General features: G+C 52.4%; 1 protein-coding gene across 10 annotated transcripts in view; it reads left to right on the top strand.

The window, feature by feature from the left end:
- The window catches only part of KHDRBS3 (KH RNA binding domain containing, signal transduction associated 3), a 120,694-nt gene that overhangs the window by 8,466 nt on the left and 90,278 nt on the right, over positions 1–21,950 (top strand). Inside the window, exon 1 of one of the 10 annotated variants that reach the window (XM_045181477.3) lies at positions 15,208–15,442. The exons of 8 other annotated variants lie outside the window; for them this stretch is intronic. In XM_045181477.3, coding sequence (XP_045037412.2) covers positions 15,436–15,442 — 7 coding nt within the window. In that variant the 5' untranslated portion in view covers positions 15,208–15,435. Of the gene's footprint in view, positions 1–15,207; positions 15,443–18,530; positions 18,839–21,950 lie in introns of those variants that run through there. One more of the 10 variants, XM_024571999.4, reaches the window with a different exon arrangement.

Raw genomic sequence — 21,950 nt, 5'->3', positions numbered from 1 at the left:
GTTGGAGGGAGGGATGGCTTGTTTGGGGCCAGGCAGCCAGCCCTCCGCTGTGGTGCCCTACGGAAAAAATACTCCAGGGGCCCTGGGCCGAAAAGCGGCTCTCAAGGAGAGTTCAGGACAGTCCGACTCACGTGTGCTGCTGCTGTTTATTTCCCTGGGAAAGTTACAGTCCCCCCCGACAGTCACTTGCATTGGAGTATGTGAGTCAGAGGCTCTGCTTTGTGCAAGGAGGCAAAATATGTCGAAAGCTGGTATGGAAACGCCTGCTTCCTCCTATTGTTTCCCTACCCTCAGGGGCTCAGCCGGCCCCAGGCACGAAACCTGGGGGCAGTTTCGGACGAAGCCGCGGTTCTGTTTGTCGTTTCAGAGCCCACCGCGCTCTAGAACTTGCAGCAATCTTTCTTTCCTTTTACCCACTTCTCATTCATCAGTACCTGTGGGGCGTCTGCATGGCCGGTGGCCCCCGGGCCGCACTCCGTCCCCTGTGCGGGGCGGGCAGGCAGCCTGCCTCCCGGGCTGTCACCAGGGTGCGATGACAGTGATTATGTTCGTCTCGTCGTTCTCTGCCTTCTTAAATATCTACACGGTTTATGTTTGCTTACTTTTGCTGTACGTTGTGAACACGCAGGACACACTTGCACGTAATAGGAGATTTTATCACGCAGTTACGTGTCCCTTCCTCACATGTCATCTTTCAGGTCCGAGTTCATGGGTCAGTGCAGGGTATCGCCCGCTGGTGATACTGTTTAGGGCTGGCTTTCCCCCACCTCCCCGTGCCGCCTCCGCCCCTCGTTTCCGGTGTGGGTGTCCTCAGCGAACATAACCAGAAGAAGAGCCCCTCTCACCTTTTGTTGACCTACTACGTGCAGGCCGCAGCGGCCTAAAAATGATGCTGAGGTACGATTGACCGCTTGCCGAAAAAGGGGGGCTAAGGACGAAGTTTTAAGTCAGTCAGACTTGAGTTCACATCCCAGCTCGGCGCCTCGGATGCGGGGACCCCCTCAGCCTCGGTTTCCATGTCCACAAAATGGCGATAAAAACAAGGTAAAGCCTCCTGAGTTTCTGTGGAGTTTAAGTGAGTCGTGTGAAGAGTTACTTAGTGTCAGGCCTGGCGTGCAACAGGGCAGAGTAAATAGTTGCTTCCACCTTGGTCATCAGCGACATTGTCATCGTCACCATCATCATCATCTTCATTTCTTACACAGGGAGCTGTGACCCGGTGGGAAGGTAACTGTGTAGCTAGGTCACAAGAGTGTGTTCAGTGCTGCGGCAGAAGAAGGCATTGACTGCTTGCTGGGATTAAAGAACGTATTTGGAAAAATTGTAAGCTTCTGGAGGACTTAAAAGGGCAGTGCCGAGGACCCGGTGCACCCAGTTGTTGGTACTTTCTCGCGTCCGCTTTGCCCTTCTCCCTGGATGCGCGTTTTCAGGGCGCATTTGGGAGTTAGGTGGGTGTGTCCCTCCCCGGCTCCCGAAGTACTCAGATGCCATGGTGTAAAGTGCCCAGAACCGGGGCCTTCCCTAGTGTAGCCGCAGTTACAGTAGAACGAGGGGTCCGTGAAGCTTTGGGGGCCTTATCTGACCCACAGCCCTCGGGCTCACCCTGCCCCATGTTCCATCTCATCTTTTACAGGGTCCATATGCGCCATCCCGTCTCCCGAACTAAGACATCTCTAGTGTCTTAGTTCGGGAGACGGGCTGTCTTCCTGTGTCTGTTGTACATTCGGTGTGGAATACGGCATGGGCCAGGTTTTTGTGGACTCTGAGCTGGGATTGGCTGATGTTTCCTGGAGATCAGATTCGTGTTCTTCTCTGTTTGGGTGGGAGCTGCCCTGCCGTGGGGCGTCCTCCTCAGTAACCTGTCGGTGGAAACCGCGTCTGTGTTGCTGGGGCCTGTTGGTGGTGATGTTAAGTGCGGTCGCTTTGCTCGTGGGGATGCTTATCTCACTGTAACTTGACTCGTCGCTATTGCTTCCGTGGGGAGATACTTTGAGACCATGTGGATACTCCGCTCCTCTCCACACTCTCCCGCGCCAGTTTCAGCCCCTGTTAATGGTTCTTGCCTGAGTTAATTGTTACTGCAATGGTCATAAAACGGTGATTTTCTAAGGCAGCCGTTCCGTCTATAGTTAGGGGTCGACATTCTGCCGAGAGGGGACATTTTCGTTCTTTCTTTCCTGTTTCCCTCCCTCCGTCTGTGTGAGTTCAGGGGCTTGCCTTTAATTCAGCTGGCTATGGTCCCTCCACGGTCACTGCGAGTCGACACTTGAGCGGGTCCCGGGTTTGGCCGTCTGGAGCCCTTTACCTTGGCTCCTGGGTCCTGTTGACAGACCCATCCTGGGCATTTCCTTCTTTTAAAAAAAACTTTCTAACCGCTCTTTGTCCCAGGCTCACCTGTCCTTGGCCTACCAGGCCTGGAGCCAGCCGTGCCACCCAGGGCCCCTGGCCTGCTCAGTGTGGATGATTCTGGATGGGGCCAGGAGGTGGCCCTGTGTCACTGGTGGGGGGCCACCGTTTCTGTGCACAGCTCTAAGCCCAGGGCCAGCACACGTTCTCTGCAGATGGCCCATGAGTGAATGTTTTGTGGGCCGTACCTTCTACTCAGCGCTGCTACTGTAGTGAAGCAGGCAAGCAGCTGCAGGTGGTGCGCGATCCAGCGAGCAAGGTGGTGGTCCCGCGAGCTGTGTGTGGACACAGGCAGCGTGCGGGGTCTGGCTGTGGCTGCCCCGTTTATTTAAGGAGCTGTGTGAGTCTGTGGCTCACCGGCCTTTATCAGGGCCCCGGGTCACCTCTGAGAAAGAATGCAGAGTGGGAAGTGCGTTTAGGCTGGGGGAGTCAGGGTGTGGCCCAGGAGTAGTGAAATCTGCTGGTCACACTTCCCACTTGGAGAGCCCTTGGGGAATTCTCTGTCCAGACTCCTGGGAGGCATCAGGAGAAGGCAGGGAGGGTGTGTGTCCCCACCTTTCCCATTGGCCTGCAGCTTGCCCAGTTCCTCCTCGGGAAGGAGTGCAGCCTGGGGTAGGCGGTGTGCTGGGCCCTGAGCTGGGTGGCACTTCATTCCTGCTCCGGGACAGGCGGCCAGGTTAGAAGTCATTGATAATGCAGGGTGGTGAGTGCTGTAAAGAAGACAAATCCCTCGGGTGTCAGAGCCGCGGGCTGGAGCTCTGCTACATCCCCAGAAGAGGGCCCGTGTGTGACTGCTGGTGTGGCTGTAGCGATTTCCTGGGCTGCAGACTGAGACCGACCTGCACCGTGACGAGAGGGGACTTCCCGGAGTCTCTGTCTCCGTAATAAACCATGGACGCCCCTGCAGCCTGCCGGGCTCCGTCTGGCATGGCGTGTGCGAGGAGCGAGCCCCACCCCTCCCCTCCGTGTGTCCCCAGCACCCACAGTGCCTCCTCTGCACATCCGTCATCGCCTGGGTCACACTGAAGATGACAGTGATTTGTCAGGGCGACCTCTCCCACTGGAGTCCGTGCTCCTTCTGTCGGGAGCTCTGGCTTCTCCTCCTTGGCTTCTCTGGGGCCAGCGCAGCACCTGGGAGACGCAGGCCCCCAGGATCGTGGGTGGGAGGAAGGGTTGGGGGTCTCAGTTTCTTCTCATAGCATCAGGGCCACGGTGCGTTCGCTGTCTCAGGATGCTTTGGTGAAGGAAGATGGAAAAGTTGGGTGTTTTTTTTTTTTTTAACCTTGAGTGGCCGGCTACTGATTGTGAGGAGAGATTGCCATTCCTCAGGCAGGTGTGCCAGGCACGTGCACCCTGGGCCCATGTGTTCGGGGCGCGGGCCCCCGGGAAGCTCCCCCTGTTGTGGAAGAATGTTTGGACCTGGGCACACACACTCCCCAGTCTGAATTCCCTTGGTTTTGGTTTGTTAAGACAGGCACGACCCTCCCGGCCTCTCAGGCTTCTGGAGGATGCAGGAGACTGAATGCAACCAGACCCCAGGCTGCTGAGACCGGGGCTCTCGCTCCCCACTGGCTGTCCCGCACCCAGAGCAGTGCCTGGTTCACAGTCGGCTCTCAGTGCTTGTTGAGTGAATGAGTGAAAGCGCCTCTGTCAGTCTGTCTGAACATAAGGTGAAAGCAGGACTCGAGGGGGAGGCAGGGCCTGGACGTGCAGGGCCCGCAGGTGGTTGAGGCGTGCAGATGGATGTTTAGGTTCTGGGGTACGGCCGCAGGGCTCAGGGTGGGCACGTGGCACGGCCAGCAGGTGTTTTTGGAAGACCATTGGGATGCTGAACAAGGCAGGGAGGAGAGTGTCTGATTTACGCAGTTCAGAGGTACACATGGTGTTACCAGACGTCTGCCCTCCCTGGAAATGCGTTGCCTTGTATCGGCAGCCATGGTCAAGGATCAGACTGCCCCAGGGAGAGTGGGCAGAACCGGGAGAGGAAGGAGCCCTTGCAGCCACACCAGCACCGGGGGCTTGGGGACAGGAAAGGGACCCCAACTGTGTTTTCTTCGTTAAGGTAACCGACTTCATTGAGGGTCTGGGTTTCCTTTGGTGCGAATTACACTTAAAATGTTTACTTTAAAAGCTTTTTTAAAATGATGCATTTCTCTTCAGTGGAAATCTTCAAATTTGCCACGGCCTGTGATGATTAAGCAAAACAGGGTCCCTGGGGATTCTGGAAGCCTGAGCTGCCAGAACTTGGTGGCGAGCCCTTTGGTGGGAAGAGTGCGGGAAGGCGGTGGGAGCATTTATCACCCCCGGGCTGTCTGCAAAGCTTATTGCTCCTGATGGCTTTTCTTCATCAGTGACCACAAGTCGTCCAAATTGACTTTGAGTTAGTTCATACTTTCCCAGTAGACTTTAAATTTAAATGATATGCTTTGTGGTTTCGGTTCTTACCATCAAGCATGAGCTGAAGTTGCTGCTTTCTTTGTGACTGTCTCTGGTCAGTGCTGCTTCACCACAGGTAGCGGTCGGTCCAGGCTCCGTCCTGAGCGTGCACCTGACAGAGGCCTTCCCACACCTCAGAGGGTCCCGGGGGTACTGGCGGGAACGGAGACAACATTCCAGGCAGAGGCACCTTCTGATTATGAAGGAACTTTGGCCACAGACCTTCGACCCATGAGCTGCAACAGATTGTTCCCCCCCCTTTCATTTTGGGGTTGGGGAGGAGCACCCCGTAGGAGACGCTGGGAAAGGGACGCTCCCTGGAGCCTCAATAAGAAACGCTGCCTTACGTACCCATTTTAGGCTTCTGGCCTCCAGAACGACCAGGTTAAGCATTCCTAATTGTTGTCTTAGTGAGGCCATCAGGTGTGTGGGAAATGGTTCCAGTGGCGACAGAAGACTAATACAATGCCCTTAAATAACTGTGTCCTTAAATAACTTAAATAGCTGCTTACCAGTAACAGCTGGAGAGCACAGCGCCCTTCTGAAGTAAGGGTACGGCAACCAAGTAGAAGATCAGGAAGGGAGCGGAAGACTTGAGCCACAGTATGAGCTGAAGAGACCCAGGAGACATCCATGGAACACATTTTTAAAAAAGGCTTTATTTACTTTTAGAGAGAGGGGAAGGGAGCAAGGAAGAGAGGGAGAGAAACATCAACGTGCGAGAGATACATCAATCAGTTGCTTCTTGTGTGCCCCTGATAAGGTATCTGGCCTGCAACCCAGGCCTGTGCCCTGACTGGGAATCAAACTGGCCACCTTTTGGCTCTTAGGCCGGCGCTCAGTCCACTGAGCCACAGCAGCCAGAGCGACTACAGAGCACGTTTTCCTGCCAGCAGAAAGTATACTTTTCTCAAGTGCACATGTAGCGTTGTCCATGGAGGGTCATGTGCTGCTCCATAAAACAGCCTCAGTGAGTTGTGCAGTATTGAAACCCTGCAGAGGGTGCTGTCTGACACAATGAGATTAGCAGTCGATAAAAAAGGCACTTGGGGAATTCCCAAACATGTGAAGATTGACAGACTCCTAAATAACCAGTGAGCCAGGTAAGAAGAAATCACAAGGTAAAGTAGAAAATATTTTGAGAAGAGTGAAAATGAAGACATAGCATACTACAATTTATGGGATGCAACTAATGTAGTACTTAGAGGCAAAATTATAGCTATAAACACCTATGTTAAAAATGAACATAAATCTCAAACCAATTACCTAACCTTAAATCTTAAGACGCTGGGTAAAAAAGAACAAATTAAACCTAAAACAAGCAGAATGAAGCAAATTATGCAGATTAGAATGCAAATTAATGAAAAAAAACCCCACAGAAAATCAAGCTAAAGTTGGTTTTTTGAAAAGATCAACAAAATTAATAAGAACTTTTGCTACATTGACTACAAGAAAAGAGAGGAGTATCAGATAACTAAAGTGAGGAATGAAAAAGCAGACGTTACTGTTGACTTGGTGAAAACAAGAAGGAGTGTGAGGAAGAACTCTGGACTGTGTGTGCCGTAAGTTAGGAGACTTCGATGGAATGGGCAGACCCCTAGAAGGATGCCGCCAACACTGGCCCGAGCGGAAACAGGAGGTCCGAGTGGGGTGGTGAAGAGGTTGAATCGGTAAGTGACAACCTGCTCACAAAGAAAAGCCCAGGCCCAGCTGGCTTCACTGGTGGATCCCACCAAACATTTGAAACATCATGAATACTAATGCTTAACAAACTTCCAAACAATTAAAGAGGAAGGAACTACTCATTCCTTGAGACCTGGATTACCACCCTGATTCTCAAGTCAGACAAAGGCAATATAAGAAAATTACAGACTGATATCTGTTATGAATATACACACAGAAATTCTCAGCAAATACTAGCAAACCAAATCCGGCCACATACAGAAAGGGTTACCCACCAGGATCCCATGGGATTCATCCTAGGAATGCAGGTTGGTTCGGCATGCAAATACCAATTAATTTAATGCACCATATCAATAGAGTGAAGAAAAAAGCCACAGTCATCTTAACAGGCACAAGCAAAAACATTCAACAGAGTCTGACAGCGATTCCTGGTAAAAATACTCCACGCAGTAGGAATAGAAGGGAGCTTCCCAAACCCGGTACAGTGCAGTCCATGTAAAACCCACAGGTCATGTCACACGTGGGCAGATCAGGGACAGACAGAAATGTCTGCTTTCAGCCCTCCTCGTCAGCATCGCCCTGGAGGTCCTCGCCAGGGCAGTGGGGCAAGAAGATGCAGCAGAAGGCGTCCCGGCTGGACGGGGGAAGGTGCTTGCCATGGACTCCACTGGGAGGTGACGTGCCGTTACACGCAGAAAGTCACGAGGAACCCGCTGAAAATCCACGGCGATGAATAGACAAGCTCAGGACAGCCGCTCTCCCTTCCCTTGTGTATTCAGATTTAAAATAGGCTCTTCTGGTAACGCTAGAGCCTGCACCTCACTGGACTGGGAGTTCACGGGCCGGTCCACGTCTGTTTTGTAGAGTGGCGTGAGGGGCACCTGCTCCCGTGCCTGCTGCATAGAAGTCACGCCGTCTGTACTGATCGACGAGAGCCGGTTATGGAAAAGAGAGGCAGTGTAAATAAAACGAGGGCACTCCGCATAGAGCAGCAAGGTGGAGGTAGCCATGGTTAATGTTTTGGGTAGTTGCCTTTGCCATTTAAAACGCTGCGTTTCGGTTTGTAGGGTGCTACGTGGGCACCATTTTCTGAGGTTGGCAGGAAGTTGGGGACATGGGTTTGCACGCTGCGTAGCACTCCCTGTTACACGTGGACTCCCTGTCATCCTGTCTGTAGCTTATTCGTCACCAGTGGGTGCTTGCCCATGTTGGGAATGAACTGTCCTGAGTTGTCCCACCTGCATCCGTCCTTGCTGCCCATTTCTGCTCATCAGCCGGAATTTGCTTCCTAACCACTAACTAGTGTCCTCTGTCAAGATTTGTATTTTAAGGGGAAGCAGTGCAAAATGCAAATCTTTTTAAAGGGGCAAATCCAGTCGAGTCATTGCTTGGCTTACAGTTTTTCTCTGGTGCGTTGTATCCACAAGGTAAGATCTTAATTGCTCAGGATGGTCCTGATTCGTTGCCTTCCTTACCTGTCTGGTCACATCTCTGTCCCTCCCTCTGTGATGCCTGGGTGCCTGCCATCCGATCCATGAGGGCCACATGCTCTTACAGTGTGGTATTCTGTTCTGTTGTTTCTCAATTTTTTAAAAAATATTTCATTTATTTTTAGAGAGAGAGAAGGGACGGGGAAAGAGAGGGAGAGAAACATCAGTGTGTGTTTGCCTGTCGTGCGCCCCCTATTGGGGACCTGGCCTTCAACCCAGGCATGTGCCCTGACTGGGAATGGAACCAGGACCCTTCAGTTTGCAGGTCAGTGCTCAATCCACTGAGCCACACCAGCCAGGGCTGGTTTTCAGTTTAAACACATGCACACACACACACACACACACAAATGCCCTTCTCCCTCTTAAGTGCTCAACTCATGTATCACCACCTAGAGGAAACCAGTCTGCTGCCCGCTGTGAACCCCGGACTGGGGACCTGCTCTGTCCTTTCCTGCTCCCTCCCAGCTCTCGGCATACCTCTGCCACAGCCTGTCACCCTGGATTGCAGTCTCCTTCTTACGTGAGCCTCCCCTTCGCAGGGTGAGCCCCTGAAGGCAGGGACCCTGTGTGCACTGAGCTGGGATGCGGTGGGTGTCAGGACATGTTCACTCCGCGAGGGCTGCTGCAGGGGCCTCTGGGACACGCCTCTGCGGTGGCCAGTCAGCAGATGGCCTCAGGGTCAGTCCCTGGAGGTTGGATCCTTGGTCAGAGTTCATCAACATTTTAAAGGTTCTTCCTGCCAGTCGGTATGTGAACATATGTGGACATGGGACATGCTGAGATACTACCTGTGAGGGTAATGTGTTTAGGGAGCCGCTGAGTAGAAAGTACTTTCTTGGTGGCCTCTCAGCCTGTCACCTCTTATGAGTCCTTGGTAATGGGACATAATGCGCTAAACTAGAAAACTGGATATTTGGGTTCCATTTCCCATTCCGTGCTGTGGTTGCCTTTCAGATGTAATTGGTTTTCCTCGATGGTGCGCGGGGCCGGCAGGGAGCTCTCTGACACTCTATAACAATCAAAACAGCAGCAGGTGCGGCCTGAATGCACGCTTTCTCCGAATGTGGAGAAGCTCTCGGAAAAGCACTCTTGTCTGGTCTCTGTATGGTTTCGCAGAGTTAAAAAAAAAAAAAAGGTGTTATGCTGCCGTTGAGCGTTTATTATATTAACACATAAGTTCAGAGTTGCTGGTTGGGCTGATGAGCTGCGGTGGCTGACGCCATCCACAGGATGGAGAGAAAAGTAGTGAGCAGTGGTGTGTGTGTGTCTGGGTCCGTGTGTCTGTCACCTGGGATGGGATCACAGCGCCCTCCACAGGGCTGCCCTGGGACGCAGGGAATGGTTGGACTGCTGCTCAGGAGCAGAGGCAGCGGGGAGGCAGGCGAGCGCCTGGTGACCGTGGTTCCTGGAAGTTCACGCCCAGTTGTCTGTACTTTTTTGTGGCCCTGCACATGTCTTCATCCCTCTTTTGTTCTCCATCTATTTCTTTTTCCCAGTTTTTCTGCGTGTGTTGGGATGGGTGGGGTTTGGCCCGGGGCCTGGGAAAGGCATGCTGTTTGAGCTTCTGATTTCGAGTTTGGACATGTGGCCTGACAGTGGACAGCAAGGGCTCTAGGCAGCTGTGAGCTATGGGACGCGGGCAGGTTAGCTCATTTCTGCAGCCCCGCCCTCATCTGTGAAGTGGGCGAACCCCGTCTCGCTAGTGGGGTTACGGGGCGGTATGTGGGAAGGGTGGCCGGGGAAAGACATACTCACGAGGCGTCCCACTCGTGCGGCACTGGGTAGGTACTTGATCGGTGAAGGAGTCTCCCTCTCTTTTTCAAGGCGCCCTTCCCGTCACAGCGGGCGGAAGGGAATGCTGTGTGTGGGTGTTGCTCTGCTGGGTGCCGTTCCCGGGGGTGAAACATATTTTCCTCCCCCGTAGCTCCCCTAGCGTCCGGTCCCTTTCCTCCCTCTTTCTCGCTTTCCCTCCATCTGCATCCCCATCCCATTAAAAGGAAAGGTCAAAACGAATGTGTTTTCTCTATTGAAATGTTGTATTTACTAATTGAATCCTCTTCATGTTGGAAAGTTGCTGATGGCATTTATTTGAGGGACTCTCTTTCCACATTCAGCATGTGGCGCTGTGGTCAGACGCATGTGGGAACCTCTTTTTCTCAAAGCGGTAATTTCTCTCGGTGCGTTCTTGCGCAGCACCTGCCCCAGAGCGGGTCAGAGTGCGGGGCCTCAACCCTTCCGGCTGCCATTCCTGCATTTGCTGTGGTTTGCAGCCGCCCGCGCTGGCCCGTGGCTGCTCTCAGACTGCGGCACGGTGCCATGTCGTCACGGGGGCCAGGGTGTGGGGGCCTGGGGGTGTTGCTGTGGAGGAGGGCACTTTCTGTTCTCCAGAGTTTGGAACTAGAGTATAAAAGCACCATGTATGAGTTGCCTTCATGCTCTGAACTGATGTGACTTTGGACTTCTCCTTTTTTTTTTAAAGGATTTTATATTTTAGGGGAAGGGAAGGAGAGAAACATCAGTGTGGGGTTGCCTCTCACATGCCCCTTGTTGGGGACCTGGCCAGCAACCCGTGTCCTGACTGGGAATTGAACTGGCGACCCTTTGGTTCGCAGGCCGGTGCTCAGTCCACTGAACCACACCAGTCGGGGCAGGACTGCTCCTTTCTCAGGGCTCCTTGACTCTGAAGGCAGCCTGTTCAGTGCCTGGTCCTACCACCCCCTGGGATTGCTGCTGCTCACCTCTGTCTCCTGCTGAGCTGAGCTCCCTTCCACCCCCAGGTCCCAGAGCCTTGCAGTCCAGCCAGGACCTGCGCACTTGCCTCCCCGTGCAGGGCTGTGAGGGCCCTGCTCTCGGCCAGTGCGGGATAATTCTGCACGTGTGTAGAGCGCAGGTGCACACTGGCCGTCTGTCCTGGTGCACGGGGACGTTGAATGTGCAGTGTTTGGGAAGACGGTGTCGGACAGTGATTTAAGACTGAGGCCTCTGGAGTCCGATTGCTTAGCTTCAGCGCCATCTGGTCACTCCTGCTTGCTGGCCACGTGCCCTGGGCAGCTGACTTAACCCCTCGCCACCTGCATTTCCTCAGTTGGGTAAAATGTTGACTACAGTAGAAACACTACCTCAGAGGGTGGCTGTGGAGATGACATATGCTGACATGTCCAGCACTCACTGGCTGGTAGATAGTGACACTCAGTTCATGTCAGCTGCCGTCATTAGTCATGTTAGCACCATTGTTACTTCACTGTTTGGGTGTGTCAGGTGTGTGCTGACCCCTTCACCCTCTGGCACAGGGCCCGTCTACCTCCGGCCTCGGTGTCTCCTGCTAGAATGCGAACCGCGTGTAAGCAGCATGCTGTCTGCGTGCTGCTGTGTCCCCAGCACCCATAGCAGGGGCTGGCATGTAGCAGGAGCTCCGTAAAAGGTACTGGACGAGTGAGTGCGGGAAGTGCCCTGGGGACCCTGATGGGCGAACAGGGAGTCACCCAGCGTGGGCCAAGGAAAACCACAGGGGTGGTACTTCCCACGTCAGGCCTTGAAGGGTGAGTAAGAGTTCGCCAGCTGTGTGTTGGGTTGGGCGGAGCATTTCAGCGATGTGGAAGTCTGGGTGTGTGTGACTGAGGGGAACGGTCTCACCTGCTGTCGTGTGGGTTATCTGGTGGCTCGTTTGCGTGAAGATTACAGGACTGGCTTTCTGTTTGGTTATTTACTTTGTTGTCAATACCATGGTCTCATCTAAACTCTTGCTGTCCTTCTTAGGAAATTAATTTAGGTCTTCACGTGGGAGTTCTTCTTTTGGGGTAAAATTAATTTCTAGAATATCAACTATCCCTCAATGATAAAATCAAGCAGAACTAAATATTGATGGTGGTGATGGTTAAGGTGGTGGTGGTGGTGACGGTGATGGTGGTGGTGGGGGTGGTGGTGGGGGTGATGGTGCTGCTGCTGGTGATGGTGGTCATGGTGGTGGTGGTAGTGGTGATGGTGGGTAGTGATGATGGTGATGGTGGGTAGTGATGATGGTGATGGTGGTGGTGGTGATGGTGATGATAGTGGTGATGGTGGTGGTGCTGCTGATGGTGGTGGTGATGGTGCCGCTTCTGCTGATGATGGTGATGGTGGTGATAATGGCATTTGCAAGTCACTTTCAGTGCTTTTACCAAATATTTTCACATGTTGCTTCACTTGAGACCCCTCCCAGCACTATGAGGTCTGCAAGATCGATTGGCATTCCTGGTTTATTTTTTCTTTTCATTCGTTAGACCCTCAGAATATGTAGATTACAAAGATACACCAGGCAAGGATCCTTTTGTTACCACCGGTGGCCTTGGCCCTGAGTCCTGCCTGGTGTCTTTGTCACTGATCTGTGCTGAGCAGTGAAGCTGTCCTGGACCCTGGGCCCGGAGAGGAAGGGGTGCTCCCGGGCAGTCTGGTTCGTGTGGTTCATTTTGGCCCCCGTGTAGCTTTCTGAGGTGTTGGTACTTCGTCCAGAGGCACTGTGGGCCCGTCACCAGCGTGCGGATGGCGAGGTTTGAGGAGCAGACAGAAGAAGAGGTCAGCGCGACAGTGGCCGGCTAGCCCAGGTCCTGGTCCGCACCATGTTACAAGCCTTTATTCTCTCCATGGGCTGCGTCCCTCCACAGAGCGGAAGCTCAGTGAGGCTCTTTCTGTTACTCACTGCTGATTCCAAATAGTCACAGTGGTGCTCGCACACAGAAAATGCTCCGTGAACATTTTGAATGAATGGGTGTTAATGGGCGGCAGCCTTGTTTTGTCTGTAAGAAGTCCCTTTGTCCCTCCGCCCTTATCTGAGCTCGGGCTTATGGGTGCAGGGGAGGATGGGGAAGTTTAGGTTCCTCCCGGAAAGTAGAGCTTTTCGGTAGGCAGGGTGCATGCTGTCTTGGTTTCCTAAAAGAGGTGGAATACTTTCCTGGGGTCGTAGGGTGTTAGGAGCAGATTCCAACCCTGGTGTCTCCGGGGCACGTGAGTGACTTGCTCAGTTCCATTAGAGAGTAGTAGTTGTTCATATGTACCCTCTGCATATTTAGGTTTCTTTGTCTTGTGTACTGTTTCCCATGTTTTCAGTGTGAGAACACAATTTGAATAATAACAATAACTTTTACCTGTGTAGCAAAACCCATGCTTATGTGGGGCATACTCATTCTATGAGTAAGTCGCATGCTTAAAAGTTGTGACAGAAGTTGATTTGCAGAAATACCGTTATCAGACCTGATCAAATGTGTATCCTGCTGCCCACAAATCTTTTTTGTCAAAAGCATCTCTGTTGAAAGAAGCGATGGGGTTCTTCTCCGTTGTTTTCTCTCTTTTCCTGGAACAAGAGGGTTTGAGCTAATCCTATTGGATAACAGGATTTTGCTCTTCTATCTGGTATTTCCACCTTGAACCTTTAGACCTATGTAAAATTTTTTTCTTTCTATATTCTTTCTGTGCCTCTTTAATTTTTCTCAGCGTTTTAAATCGCTAAACTGTTGGTGTGCAGTGGTTCCGTGTATCGATCACGTGACATCATCCGTCAGTGGTGGTTAATACCTTTAACGTTGACACATCAGGTTGGAGGGGGTGTGTGCCGTGTCTCCTGCGCATTGCTGAGTTCCCAGCGCATGGTGGGCGTCCGATGTCTGTGGAGTAAGGGAGTGTCTTAAATGCCTGTTGTATTAGGTCCTGCACCAGGGCTGGGTAGTGGGGGGAGGGAGATAAAGATGATGCTCTGCTTCCCAGATACATGCGGGTATGAAGGAGATGGTGGGGGGGGGGGGGCAGCAAAGTGCTGCCCGTTGCGATCCAACCCCGTGTGGTCCAGGTGCTGACAAGTTCATTTATGGTGTGGTTGGGACACTTGTTCACACTGGAGGTCGGATTTAAAGCCTCACGGGGTCGGAAGAGACGAGGAAGAAAGACATGAAGTCGTCCTGGAGCCCCAGGGAGCACGGTGGGTTCTGGAACGGGGAGGGGTTCTGGTGCGTGGCCACAGTCAGAGGGAGAGAGTGAGACAGAAGGGTCAACGTGAGGATCTGTGCCGGGCGGTGGCACCCTGACAGAACCCTCAAAGTCACCAGAAGGGCCTTTGTAACATTAGGCTTGAAGGCTTGTTCTGCCATCGCTGGACCTTGTCACACAGGAAGATACACACGTCTTTGTATTTACTCTGTAGATACATTTCTGTGAAAATACATAGTTTCCCATGAAGTCGTACATTTATATAACTTGCTAACAATGATGATGCTGTTGCTAAGGGAGCTTATTACCCTGTTGATCTGAAAAACCGAAGGGAGGGGGAAGTGAATGTTTTAGATCTTTTCATTGTTATTGCCAGATTATCAGCTCGTCAGCTTTATTGGCTGCACCTGATGGCTTGTGGGCAGGACCGTGTTTCTTTCCGTGACTGAGCTGTGCAAATACCCCCCTGATTGTGAGTAACTGCCGTCTGGCAGAGATGGGAGTGGGGAGACCCACCCCAGGTTCAGCCTGATAGGGAGAACACTCAGAAAGGGTTCCGTTGTGGGTGTCTGTACCACTGTTAGGGCCCAGCACGGGGGCAAACCCAAGGCCCGCGGGCCGATATCCACCCGGCACCTTGTTTCCAGCCCGTGGCAGCACCGAGCTCCTTGCCCCTAGTTAAGGAGCAGATACATGTATACAGTCCTAAAATTACATTCAGCCCTTTGAAGGCAACCGCCGAGGCTGATGTGGCCCCCGATGAAAGTGAGTTTGACACCCCTGGTCTAGGGATTAGGAAAGTGAAGGGCAGCAAGTGTCAGGTCCCTGCCAGGCCTCCCTTTCAAAACTTGTGCCGTGGTCATCCAGAGAGGAAGCTGAGCGAGGGAGCAAGATGAGGAAGCGGGCCCCCCGCTGGGCACAGTGACCTCATAGCCAGGCAGGAGGCAGGCTGCCACCAGAAGCACGGGAGGACCTCGAGCCCCACGGAGGCCCTGAGTGCTGTGGGCTGAGTACCGCGTGTCAGGGTCACATACGTGGCAAGAGGAAAGGTCAAGGTTGTTGCTGAAGACTTGGCACATGGATGGGTTCCCTTCACAGCTGGTGCTTAAACAAGCATCTTCTGAGTGGAAGTTGTTGAGTGGCCTGGCCTAGTGACTCCTGGGTTAAAACCCAGCAGCAGTGACTGCTTCCGTGATCTTTGTCTTTAATTCTGACCATGGTGATACTGAAAGTTTTCATTCAGCTTTTATGGACCTTCCGTTCACACGGCCTCTGCCCTCATTGATGGCGGAACTGCGGGGTGTGCAGCAGGTTGGAACGTGTTCTGTGCGGTGTCACGGGTGGCACCGAAGTGTGTTGTTCCTGCTCACAGCTCCGGAAGCGGGTGTCCGTGTGCCTCACCGAGAGTCGGGACCGAGAGTCGGGGGGACTGAGAGCCCCCTGCCGTGCTTCTCTTCTCTGTTACATGATAAGTAAGTGCTGCTCCGTAATTTGAACCCATGTTCTTGCTAGTTTCTGTTACTTCAGATCTCATGAAATTAAGTCCTTTCCACATTGTCATTAATTTATGCTCTTATTGCAGGTGTCGGAAAGGCAGGTGGCCATGCCTGTCTGTGGGCGGTAGGTTAATTTGCCGGTCCGGGAGTGCGGTGAGCAAAACAGGGGCAGAATAGCCGATTACGCGTTCACTTAAGGCTCTTTTTGAATTTTCCTCTAAGCAATGTACCTTCGTTTTATGCTCATTGTTTTGCCTTCGTTTGTCCCCGGGCTTGAGGTCAGGGAGCTGAAAGGGCGCGGCTGGTCGTAGCATTTGCACGTGATACCTGTGACCCCTCTCTGGCCAGAGGCGTGATTAACAATGTGATTTGCGCCCCCGCTGCCGTCTGGGGTGCGCAGCCGAGTTTGTAAACTTAGTTAGTTCTCGGAATAGCAACTGTTTGGGGGATGATAAACACTTTCCCTCCGAATAATGTGCCGAATGGTTATATATTCATAGACAGTTACTCTGTGCCGCTCAAATTAGCATGCTGGGAGGCGTGCTCCTCCAGGCAAACATCACCTGCTCTTGCCCATTCCCAGATTACATTGTGTCCCTGGAAGTCAGAACTCCAGCTCAGACAATGGGGCCTCCGGGAGAGTCATTGTGGTCCCACTGTAGGCGGGCGAGCGGCTCTGCTGATGTTGTTACGGAGACACGTTTGCTCCAGACTCTGGTGGTGATCGGTTTGCCCTGTGCTGAGGGTGCCGTGGGCCGTCCACAAGCATCCCTGCACCACAGAGCCCCGTCCACCCCCACCCCCCAGCTCTCCAGGACTCCGTGGGACTCGACAGGGGAGAGTGTGAGGGGAAGCGGGCCGCCTCCCCGGGAGAGCTTGTTCGGCATCTTCTAGAGGGCCTTGTCAGCATTACTGAGTCACCGTGCTTACCAAGTGGGATGACTTGGGTTTCCAAGCTGCATCGAACTAGAAGCAGATTAGAAGTGGCTTGGTCCCAGCTGGTGTGGCTCAGCGGCTTGGGCCTCGTCCTGCAAACCAAACAAACAGCTGCTGGTTCGATTCCGGTTGCCTTGTCAGGGCACGTGTGGGGGTGGTGGGTCGTGTCCCCAGCTGGGGCACATGTGGAAGGCAGCTGGTCGATGTTTCTCTCCCTCTCTTTCCCCTTCCCTTCCCCTCTCTCTACAATTAAAAAAAGAAAAGAGAGAGAGAAGTGGCTCGATTCTGTTAGATTAGTGACTCCCAGCCCCGAGAGTCGGGGTGGGTCATCCCTGTGTCCTCCCTCCCTGTTCCTGGTTGGGACCCTCGAGGGCCCTCCTAAGGCCCGGCATGGCACCTGGCACAGCGTCCTTACAACTTGCAACCTGGGGACTCCCAGGTACTCTGCACTACCTCCGGGAGTCTGCCAGGGTGCGGTATCTGTCAGGGCCTGGTCAGGAAACAGAAATCGCCCGGGGATTTTAACAGGATTTAATGTAAAGAATTTGTTGAACAGGTGCTGGATGACTGAAAAGGGTTTGGGGGAATGCTGAAGTCACAGAGATAGTGACCTGCACTCCCACGAGCTGGCGCCGTCGGGGCTGGAGGAACAAGGGCAGGGACTGGGGGGAGGTGCTCAGGAGAGCTGGGACCCAGGCCCGGTCAGTTAGGTTACCCCAGGCGCTAACCCAGGATCCCTCAGAGCTGGACCTTGGGCCTCTGGGGACAGGGTTCTGGCCTGCTGAGGAGGGGCATGAGTGTGGTTCTGGGAGTGGGGGGGGATCCTGGTCACTGCCAGGATTCGGGAACTCTGTGTCCGTATGCTGCCGGCACTGAGAGCAAAACAGGAGGGTTGGGTCCCTCATTCTCCTGCCCTGCCAGCGCAGGACCTGCTGGGGAACCTCTGGCCACAGGGAAGCCACTGGCAGAGTCCCCGCTGGGCATCTGGAGCAGGGAGCGCGGGGCACCTGCAGGCACCTGTGGGCACCTTTGGAGCCAAGAGACAAGGCGTGGCAGCTGGCACCATGGTCCTTTAGGGAGCGGAAAGAGGAGACTTCGTTTTCGTTGGTGCAAACGTTTGGTGTCCTTAAAAGATCATCGGGTCTTCCTGGGCTTTTCCACAAGGAACGCCTCCACTCACTCAGCAGGACATTTGTGAATGCATGCCGTGTCTGTGGTGTGCAGAGCAGGGTCCCGGGACCGCGCTTCTGTGTGACAGTTTCATGCGCACGCGAGCTCCCTGTGACGTTTCTGCCCCGAGGTCTGGCCTGTGCTGGGCGGGGCTCCCCCATGGACTCAGCTGTCTTTAGGGCAGCAGGTCCCGTCCTTGGAGGCCACTGCCACTGGGGCCTTCGTCGCTGTAACCTGAGTGGTGGCTCCTTTCCCCAGTCTCCCCCTCGTAGTTCTGATTCTGCCACTGGCCTTCTTGCTGGCGAAGTCGGAGCTCCTTTTTATGTGACATGCAGCAGTGTTTGTGCAGAAGTTTCATTTTCTCCTGAATTATTTATCCTTTAGGATCAGCACTTGCAGCTATTTCAGCTGGTGTTCTTAGTGCTTTTCAACTTTTCCCCCATTATTTCCTCCCTCACAGAACATTTTCAGACAGTTTTCCCCAGCCGTTCGCCCACACTCCCTCATGAAATAGTAATTCTTCGGATGTGTGCTGTATCCGTCTGTGCCGTGGCTCTTTGGGGGGCCGGCAACCATTGTTGCTATAAAAGTCGGTCAGTTTTTGAAACTGGTCTGAGGGGACGCTTCTGGATTCTTGGCCATGGTGCTAGCCTCAGTGTCCTCATCTTAGCTGCTCCTCATTCCTAGAACCAATCAGCAACTTACTCTACCTCCCGTGGGTGAGGCGAGGACAGAAGACATCAACCGATTGTTAGAGTGAACGTTTTAGTCAGAGTGTTTATCCTTTCCTTCTGTCTCATTTGCCCGGTGGTGCAATTCTGCAAAGTAACGAGGAGTCTGCACACTCGGCCTTCACATAGAACCATCAGCTGTCGGCAGGTTTGACAAGTGGAATCCACTGGAGTGCACGCTCGCTAACTAAATACTTTGTGGTCGAAGCACAGAAAGTAAAGTAAACAAGGAAGTGCTATCGACTGGCCTTAGTGTGGTTACTTTTCTGTGAACTCCCTGGGTGACTGTGATGTGCAGCTTGGTCTAGAACAGGAAGATGTGTCCTGACCCGACATCCCTTTAAGCAAACCCGCAGTGGGCCGGCGCACTGGGAACAGAGAGCATCAGACTCGTCCGGAGAAGCGATCTGTGAAGGCCGACGGGACCCGGCTCTGGCCGGCCTTGAGTGGACGTGGGAAGCTGACCTCACTTTCAGGAGTAGTTTGCCTCCGTGGGGAGCTATTTCCTGTCCTCCAAAGCTGCGACTCCGAAAGCGTATGTGAATCGTTTTCCATTGATGTCTTCACGTCTTACAGTGACGAGATCTGAGTGACAAATGTGTTTTGTCGTGATTGTGTTTGTTTTTAGAAAGTTAGAAAGTGTTTCGTGCCTGTTGGGCAGTTTCGGGCAGCTTCGAACACTGAGTGGGGGGACTGTGGCATCTTCAGGGGTCTTGTTTGTTTTGCGCTGGCAGTAAGTGGCGTTGGGCTGTGCTCATTTTCCTGCATGTCTCGTCTGGTTGCGTTGGCAGCAGGGGAGGAGTGTTCTCCGGGATCACTTTTGCAACCCTCGATCGTGCTACTTGCTTTCTGAATTCTTTTTTGTGAAAGTGACCCCGTAGGTCATCATCAGATAACAAAAACGATTTCACGTCTTAAGGATTATCCCCCCCCACCCCAGTTACTCTGACTCTTTGCTATAGAAATCAGCAGTGGCTATGGTTAGGCAACGGACGTAAACAGGAAGAGTGGCCCTAGTGTGATTACATCCGGCTCTGTGTCTGCGTAGAGCGGTCAGCTGCAGCCGTGGGGTCTGCGTTCCTGTGCACCAGGAGAGCACCCCGGCTGGTGGGCTCGCGGGAGCGGAGCTCCCGTGTTCTGTGCCTGCTATCGAGCATCTTTAGCGCAGTCATCTTCCTCTCTGGGAGCGTGATAGCAGCAGCGGGATAAATGAGGGAGCCGCTGAATCTTCGCACAGAGGAAATGGGTTTTATAATGAGTGCGGCCCGGACAGAACTAATCTCTCTCTCGGATCATTACTTCACCTAATCACAAAACTTTTTTTAGTTCAAATCCTCGCAGGGTTCTAATTGGTAACCTCTGGAGCCTGATAATTGTGTGAGACGGCTGGTCTTTCACTTAATGACATTTGCAATTAGAAGTGAGAAATGGGGTTTAACCCTTCGGCAGGGTTAACTAAAAACTAGATTTTTCTTTTTTCAGATTTTAATAGTTATTCTCTTCTCTACTCCCCATAGGTACCGATGAAAGTCCTTCTTAACTTGAATTAACCTAATGCACCATCTTCTTCAATCTGTGGGTGTGCCGGAGCTTCATTTGACAAACGTGTTGAGTTATATTAAGAATAATCCTGAGTCCTTTCAAGTCACCCAGAGATGGGTCTGCTTGGGAGCGCAAAACCTCCCAGCCTCTTTTTCCCGGACCTCGGGGTCCGTCTTCCTGCCTGTCTCTCTTGGGTGGTGGCAGCAGAAGCCTACACAGGCTTTGCAGTCAGTTTCAGTAAGCATTTCAGAACCTTCCTTACGACCGGAGGGTTTCCCAGTGTTCCCGTGGGGACTAGAGAAACTGCGGGGACCTGGGTGCCGGTCGTCTGTTGTCCTCACTGCCGTGCAGAGCAGCTGGCTGGAAATCAGTCTGCATGGCGGTTTGCTTGTGCTGTTTCACTTCCTCCGTTCTTCCCTCGTGTGCGTGTCTTGGCAAGCCGTGGGCGTTCAATGAAGGCAGCTGACTGGCCTTGACTATTCCTGTAAAGCCCTCTCGAATGAGTGGGGGTGGGGCTCAATCCTTGGTGCTTGCCTGTTGGTCCAGGAAGCTGGGCTTTGGTTTGAAGCCAGGCGTTCAAGGGTCAGGCGATCCTGCCGTCAGACCGTAGCTCTGCCACTTGCCAGGTATGAGGACGAGGGGGGCCGTTTGTGCCCTCGCTCTCTTGGGGAGTTCTGAGGGTGTAGTGCATGTAAGCCTCCCATGAGGTATCGAGATATACGGAGAATGATGCAGCCTCTTGGGTCCTTCTGCCTGTTTTCAGGGCCATCTTACCTGGGATGTCCCGGCTCTGGTCCTTACTATTTTAAAATTACAAAAAACCTCTTCCAACTAGAAGTTTATTTCGAAAAGTGTTAGTAGTTAGTGCGAAAACCCAGGAACCTGCTCATTTCTGAAGGTCTTTGCGACGTCTGCTTTGTTTTGATGCTACGTTTGTGTTCCACGGAGACACGGACCGTCCAGGCTTCTGTCCCTGTTTCTTTCTGTGCCGCGACGGGTGCCTTTGGTTCGGTGGATGACTGTACGTGTGTGAGGGGACCTTAAGCAGCCGATACGCTGGAAGCGTTTTTTTTTTTCTTAAAAAGAATTTGACAAAATTTTTATAATAATTCTGAGTAGGCTTAGTTTCTTTATTTATCTGGATTTTATTCTCTAGAATCCTATCGCTTTACAAATTCTTCTTGACATTCATTCCACGGTGAAATACTCGTAGCACACATGTAAATAAGTCATCACAAATTAGGCATTGTATTAAGTAAGTACTATCCTGTGTTTGTATTGTCTGGTATAGTTTTCAAAGAACTTTGATAAACATTGTTTTTTTACTTAAAATAACTTGGTTAGTTTCCCCCCCAATGAAATAATAACCCAAAGCATTGTTTCTCACTCAAAGCCATATCCCTTTACTACAGTAATGCCAAGAAACTGGAGGGAGCATGGATTTAGGAGTCAGATAAACTGTATCTGGTTTGGCTACAGTATCTCAGTGAAGTCACCTGATACCGCTAAGCCAGTGATTTTCAACTGGTGTGCCACAAGAATTTTTAAACCTGCAGTACCCGACTATTTAGTCAGGGACACTGACCTCTTTGGGCTGTGAAATTATAAAAGCGACATTGGCCACGCAACAATAGCCGTCGATGTGAAATGAATCAAAATTATACATATTTTTTGTCAGTTCAGCATAAAAAACATAAGGTATTTTTTGGTGTGCTGCGGAATTTTAGTAATTCATTTCCGTGTGCCGGGAGACGAGCAGGTTGAAAGTCAGTGCCCCGAGCGGCTGTTTCCGCTCTGCATAACGAAGATTGTGTCTACTTTGCTGCAGTGTTACCGGATTAAATACCTGGAAGATCGTAAATAAATTCCAGCGGCCTCTGCTATTAACCGTGAAAATTCTGTAAATGATCCACGATGGGAAGAATTCATTCCTCTCACCCCCTCTCCCCCCTTCCCAACCTCCCTTCCTTCCTGGGGGAGTTTGGCTGTCACTTGCTTGGTGTACCTTTTCATCCTGGGTGTTGTACGTGGATTTAAGGGTATTCCGTGTGCAGAGACGCGCTCTGCCTGTACAAAAATAGCTCCCTTCCAAGCACTGTCAGGGT

Source organism: Desmodus rotundus, chromosome 8, assembly GCF_022682495.2.
Source record: "Desmodus rotundus isolate HL8 chromosome 8, HLdesRot8A.1, whole genome shotgun sequence".
NCBI lineage: Eukaryota > Metazoa > Chordata > Mammalia > Chiroptera > Phyllostomidae > Desmodus > Desmodus rotundus.
Note: the sequence above shows the minus strand (reverse complement) of the source record. Positions and strands in the feature narration are given on the sequence as shown.